At 40.1% G+C, this 7,202-nt stretch overlaps 1 protein-coding gene across 1 annotated transcript in view; it reads left to right on the top strand.

The window, feature by feature from the left end:
• The window catches only part of Dnah12 (dynein axonemal heavy chain 12), a 184,675-nt gene that overhangs the window by 110,849 nt on the left and 66,624 nt on the right, over positions 1-7,202 (top strand). The window contains exons 40-43 of the mRNA XM_021181341.1: positions 1,316-1,615; positions 2,298-2,476; positions 3,072-3,264; positions 5,680-5,841. Coding sequence (XP_021037000.1) covers positions 1,316-1,615; positions 2,298-2,476; positions 3,072-3,264; positions 5,680-5,841 — 834 coding nt within the window. The remainder of the gene's footprint in view (positions 1-1,315; positions 1,616-2,297; positions 2,477-3,071; positions 3,265-5,679; positions 5,842-7,202) is intronic.

Raw genomic sequence — 7,202 nt, forward strand, 5'->3', positions numbered from 1 at the left:
AAGAAAGAAAGAGAGAGAGAGAGAGAGAGAAAGGAAGGAAGGAAGGAAGGAAGGAAGGAAGGAAGGAAGGAAGGAAGGAAGGAAAGAGAGAAAGGAAGGAAGGAAGGAAGGAAGGAAGGAAGAAAGAAGCCGTAAACTTATATACATATCACTTTTACACATTGCTGGGAAAAATAAGAGCATGCAAGGATGGGAGTAAAGACCCATGCCCATGTGGTCAGAGGCCTCCTGGTGTGCTCGGGTGTATTATCTGCCCTCACTCAGAAGCTAGAACAGCCTCACATCCAGTGACACAAGGGAAAATGCATTCAAAGGAAATTTAGTGACAACCTCACCTAACTAAGCTCTTGGGAAGCTCTACAGAGAGGGATCTGGGTACATCTTCAAGGGCATGCCTACATGGGCCTCCAGCTGAGCCACATCTTCTCGTTTCTCTAACTTCCTGATGATGCCACTGTGCTGTGAGTCCATCATTAGATCAGAGCCCCCCGCATCTAAGCCCTCTTCTGTCATCAAGCTTGAACATGACTGCCATTGGCGGGGACATTTCAGACTCAAACCATGACTGAGTAGATTTATTCTACCACAAGAAAGTGCTTTTATTTGTAAAATGTAGCGGTTCAGATGTTACCTGGGATGAGTTGTTGGGCCTTGGTCAGGTAGAAAAGGTACTTTTTTCTCTCTCTTTGAAGCAAGGAGAGATGTTGGGACAGGGGATAAATTATAAAACACATCCAAATGAAAAATAATGTCATTCTTTTTGTCAGGATATATTTTGAAATTAGTTAACCTTCTTTTAAAAAAAATATTAACTTTCTTACAATGGATGCAGCACTCAGGAAAAAAAAATACTTTGTTTCTATATTCCTCCAATTAAAATAGGAGGAGGAAGAGGAACCAGAGTCTAACCAGAAGAGAGGAAGGGAGAGAACTGATTGGGTAATGTTATTGGTAATTTAAAAGACATTATTTGGAGTGCTAGAGAGTAAGTGAACTGGTTTTGGTTTCTATTGCAATTTTAAGCTGCTTAGTAACTTTCAGGTCATCTGTAGTGGAACAATTATAACAAATGGGAAGTTAAGTAAGAGCGAAGGGAATTCAGGTTAAGGGACTCGTAAGTTCATTCAACTTAGTGGGACCTGGTTCAATGCTATAGAGCAAAGTAAACATGTACTCCATGCTACGCTCAATATATACACAGTTCCAAAGTGATAGAATCTAATAGGATAAATGAAATATTGTTTATACTACTTTGTTAGGACTGTTAATCATAAGCATTTTATTTTTGAACTGTTGCATTTTTTTTCCTTCACAGGTATATAAACAATCTATGGGAAATCTTCTGCCCACTCCTGCAAAATCTCATTATACTTTCAACTTGCGTGATTTCTCACGTGTCATCCGGGGTTGCTTACTCATTGAGAAAGACGCTATAGAGAGCAAACACACTATGATCCGCCTGTTTGTGCATGAGGTTCTCCGTGTGTTTTATGATCGCCTTATTAATGATGAAGATCGGAATTGGCTCTTCCTATTGATTAAAAATGTCATAAAAGACCACTTTAAGGAGTCATTTGATACTGTCTTTCATCATCTGCGGAATGGGAATGCTCCAGTAAGTATACTTAGTAATCAAAAACATGCAAGCTGAAAACAGAATCTCAGCAGCTGTTGTAATTAATGAACTTATCTTACAAAACTGCACTTGGCTTTTATTGAACCTATTCTTTTACTTTTTCTTGTGAATGTGTGTTTATTTTGAGATTAGTCTTTAGAAGAATGCATGTGATCTAGAGCATGAAGTCCTTTATGGTAGCTGCTAATGATATGGTACAGAGTACAGAGCATGGTACCACCTCTCATAGACTCTTCTTTAACAAAGTCAGAAAGGTGAATTTCCAGTCTATAGAAAAAGTCTCTGAAGACACTCGGCAGTTAAAAGCAATGGCTGCTCTTGCAGAGGATTTGAGTTAAGAGTCCTACCACTCTCGTGGCACCTCACAACCACCTATAATTCCAACTCCAGGAAATCTATCGCCATCTTCTGGCCTCTTCAGGCATAGCACACACATGATACAGTTCTATGCGTACCAGCAAAGCACTCATAAAACAAAAATACATCTTTTGATCTTTTCTTTTTATTGCATAAACCTATCATTTTATGTGTTTAATGTCATACATATATAATTTTTAACCTTAATGTCTGAAAAAATTAGATAATAGTCGACTATGACATAAAATAGATTTTTGTATTTTTTTTCTTAAATTTATTTTTAAATTTAACTTCTATTCAATAGGTAACTGAAGAAGACTTAAGAAATCTCATGTTTGGGGATTATATGAATCCTGATCTAGAAGGAGATGATCGAGTTTATATTGAAATTCCAGACATTCACCACTTTAATGAGGTTGTTGACCAGTGCTTAGATGAGTATAATCAAACTCACAAAAGAAGAATGAATCTTGTTGTGTTTAGGTACTTCTCTTTTCTATTTATGTATGTGCTTGAAACTTTTATTTATAAATTTTCATGAACTATTTAAAACCAAAAAAATAAATAAATAAACACTTGTCATATATCTTACCATATAAAATATCAGTAATTTATTAAGTTCTTGTTTCAGCCAGCCCTCCCCTTAGTCTGTAGAACTAAAAAGAAACTACTGTGTTTTTGGACAGAGTATGGAGGTCAGAGGACATCCTGGAGGTACCTGTCCTCATCTTTCCACTTGTTTACAGCAGGACCTCTTTGCCACTGCATAAGCCAGGCAAGGTGGGCCCATGAGCCTCTAGAGAGTCTTGAATCTGAAGCTCCCCTCCCCCACCTATCCATTCTGGGATTACAGATGTTTGCACTGTTACCTCCAGATGTGTATGTAAGTTCTGGAGAGTTGGATTTAAGTCATTCTGTTTGCAGCAAGAACTCCCCCAACCCCACCTCCTGCACGGTTTACTTTCTCAGGAAATTTTGTGTATCTATATACTAAACATGATGTTATAAAATATATATAATAAAATGGTAAGAAAATTTACATGTATATTACTATGGATAATAACCCTATTCTTGGCAGGTATGTCCTGGAACATTTATCAAGAATATGCCGCATTCTAAAGCAGTCTGGTGGAAACGCTTTGCTTATTGGGCTTGGAGGAAGTGGTCGGCAGTCTTTAACAAAACTGGCTACATCGATGGCAAAAATGCAGATTTTCCAACCAGAAATTTCTAAGAGTTATGGTATGAATGAGTGGAGAGAGGATATCAAGGTAAAATTATGATGATACCTACAGTGAGAAATGAAAATAGTTCATTCCTTGACTAGTAAAGGGGAGCCACCATACATAGCTATGAATATTTGAGGAGTTATGCTAATACTTCCCACTGGGTGCCTGCTGTGAGGGATGAACACCTCCTGGGTGCTTTAATCACGTAATCTCATGCCCTATGAACAACACTGTGAAAAAGTAGGTATAGCTGTCTCTGTTTCACTGTTGAAGACACTGAAGCTAAAGGAAATGATAGATAACAAGAACAGGCTTCCTGATGCAAGTTACCATGGTTGGCACTGACTCTGTCTTTATCCTAGTCTGAGAAGATTTATTTCAAGTGAATACATGCTTTCCAGAAGGTCTTGTATAGACATCCACAGCTGCTTTGAGTTCATGAGTGCAACAGCCCTATCTTATCCAAAAAAGCAGTATCTCACACAGTCATTCCCAAGTGCTGGCTCTTACAGTCTTTCTGTGATGTTTCCCGACCCTAGGGAGAAGGGGGACATGGTTTTCTGTTTGAAGCTGAGCACTACGCTGTCACTTGCTCTCTGCAGCTTGACTGGTTGTGAGTCTGCGTTAATGACCATCCACTACAATAAGAAAATTCTCTAAGGAGGGATGAGAGCCCAACTAATCAGTGGGTAAAAGGAGAAGTGTTTATAAGGAAGTTTAATGCTATCTTAGTTAGGATTTCTATTGCTGTAATGGAACAAATTGTGGAGGAAAGAGTTTATTTGGCTTACACTTCCACAGCATCCATCATCAAAAGTCAGGACAGGAACTTACACAGGACAGGAACCTAGAGACAGGAGCTGATGCAGAGGCCATGGAGGGTTGCTGCTTATTGGCTTGCATCCCATGGTTTGCTCAGCCTGCTTTCTTATAGAACCCAGTACTACCAGCCCAGGGGTGATGCCACCTACAATAGGCTGGGTCCTCTCACATCAATCACTAATTAAGAATATGCCCTACAGGCTTGCCTACAGTCTGGTTTTATGGACACATTTTATTTATTTATTTGTTTGGTTGGTTGGTTGGTTGGTTGGTTGGTTGGTTGGTTGGTTGGTTTTTCGAGATAGAGTTTCTCTGTGCAGTCCTGGCTGTCCTGGAACTCACTTTGTAGACCAGGCTGGCCTCGAACTCAGAAATCCTCCTGCCTCTGCCTCCCAAGTGCTAGGAATACAGACATGTGCCACCACTGCCTATGGAGACATTTTCTTAATTGAGGTCCTCTCGTCTCAGATGACTTTGCTTGTGTCAAGTTGATATAAAACTATCCAGCACAAACGCTATATCCACTTAGCAAAAATAACACTTTTATGGTTTTTTTTCCCTCAGGAAAAGTTATCTTTCCAAGCAAGGATTCTTGGCCAAGTTTACCATATATGAGTTCCCTCCGGCAGATCAGGCCTTGAAACCAATCACAAAATGATTGGTTGTCCCCTGCACCCCGGAATATTCATGCCATTGTTGCACTGGGCATTGCAGTTCATAGGGTTCACACTGAGTAAGACCTTTTCTCTCACAGCAGCCTACATAGCACCTTTCAGTTTCTATGGAAGCTATTTAGCCGGGAAACCATGGAGTCTGAAGAGTGATCAAGAGCAGTGGCAACAGCCTGTACTGTTCTTTTTCCTTTGTGTGTGTAGGGGGTCCCTGTGAAGCCCAGGCCTAACAACACCAAGGGAAGTAACTCAGACCCTGGGCTTTTTGTTTGATAACCTAAGACTTCTGGGAAGAACATTGTCATATCACTTAATTTTAAGCCTGGCTATATCTAAAAATCTCCTCAAAAGTTCTTGAAATTTCAAGAGTCAGTTTTAACAGACCTATATAAGTCAGCTCTATCATACTACGAAGTCCATATTTTAACTTCAGGTATTTTGTTTGCAATTGGCCAAAAACAAAGAAAACCAGCTCAAGCTAACTTAAGAAATAGAGGAAGTTTTTGGTTTACAGGATTTAAATGTTCAGAGGTATATAGTCATTTAACATGACTCAATTTAAGGACCCAAAGTAGTAGTCTCTTCATTTCCTGGCAGTGCTCTCTACCGTCTCCCTTCTCCAGCTGATTCATTGCCCAGGAGGCACAGTAGCATTCAGCATGACTGGTCTCTGTAAGCACCTTTCTCATACAACAAGGACTGTTTTAAGTTCATCTCAGTCCTCCAACTAACAGTTTGACTGAGTCCTTCTTAATCACACGCCTTCTGAACCAACTGTTGTGTCTAGAAACTTGAGGGCACTAAGTAGTTTGGATTGCTCACCTAAAAGATGGGGAAAACAGAGTTCTTGACTGACAGCCCCAGCAGAATCAAAGTACCCTTACATCAACACAGGAAAATAAGGGGAAAGCAAACCCAGCCCAAGTCCACCACATTCTGCTTATAAGTACATTTTCTCTTTAAGACCTTGTTGAGAAATGTTGGTGTGAAAGGCCAGAAGACAGTCTTTCTGATCACAGACACTCAGATTAAGGAGGAAGCTTTCCTAGAAGATATCGACAATGTGCTCAATACCGGTGAAGTTCCTAACATTTTTGCAGCAGACGAGAAACAAGAAGTGATGGAGGTAAATGCTTTGGGGGGAGTCCTGCTCTCTGAACAAGGATTCCTTTTATCATGAAAACTTTGTTCAGCTCTTCAGGATAAATGTAACTTATACAATTTAAGCAACTAAACATAGCTTATACATTTTAAAGTATATTACTTTAATATATCATCCAAGTAAAATTTAAATTCTAGCACAGCTGCGAGTCAGAAATTATCTTATGATTATTACCTTCATAAATTAGCAATTGTTTTATGTAGCCAGACTTTGGCTACCTTGTAGATTCTTCTACCTCCTACCCCCTAACACTAGATAGGGGAGAAAAACGGACACCAGGAGAAGGGGGTAATGTTAATTGTTAAACTACTTCCTACTGATTAAAAGTGTTGAGTTCCTCGGGGCAAGTTTGATCTTCACTATCAGGATATCTAATTTCTTCTTATTATTTCTTCTTTGCACATGACTAATTAATAAACCATGTCCACCAGCAACCAACAATCAACCAACAACCACCCTGTTTCTCTGGGACCTAGCTTTTTTTTTTTTTAACTAGATGTTTCCTTTATTTACATTGCAAATTTTATCCCCTTTTCTCATTTCTCCTCCAAAAACCTCCTTATCCCATACCCTCTCCCCCTGCTCACTAACCCACCCACTCCCTCTTCCCTGCTCTGGCATTCCCCTAAACTGGGGCATCAAGCATTCACAAGACCAAGGGCCTCTCCTCTCATTGATGTCCACAAGGCCATCTTCTGCTACATATAGGGCTGGAGACATGGCTCCCTCCATGTGTATCCTTTGGTTGGTGCTTTAGTCCTTGAGAGCTCTGAGGGTACTGGTTGGTTCATATTGTTGTTCCTCCTATGGGGCTGCAAACCCCTTCAGCTCCTTGGGAACTTTCTCTAGCTCCTCCATTGGGGACCCTGTGCTCAGTCCAATGGATGACTATGAGCATCCACCTCTGTATTTGTCAGGCACTGGCAGAGCCTCTCAGGAGACAGCTACATCAGGCTCCTGACAGCAAGCACTTGTTAGCATCCACAATAGTGTCTGGGATTGGTGACTGTATATGGGATGGATCCCCAGGTGGGACAGTCTCTGGATGGCCTTTCCTTTAGTTTCTGCCCCAAACTTTGTCTCTGTATCTCCTCCCATGGGTATTTTGATCCCCTTTCTAAGAAGGACCAAAGTATCCACACTGTGGTCTTCCTTCTTCTTGAGTTTCATGTGTTTTGCAAATTGTATCTTGGATATTCTAAGTTTCTGGGCTAATATCCACTTATCAGTAAGTGCATATCATGTATGTTCTTTTGTGATTGAGTTATCTCACTCAGGATGATATTTTCTTTTTTTTTTTTTTGCAATTTTTTATTAGGTATTTT

The sequence above is a fragment of the Mus caroli genome, chromosome 14 (genome assembly GCF_900094665.2).
Source record: "Mus caroli chromosome 14, CAROLI_EIJ_v1.1, whole genome shotgun sequence".
NCBI lineage: Eukaryota > Metazoa > Chordata > Mammalia > Rodentia > Muridae > Mus > Mus caroli.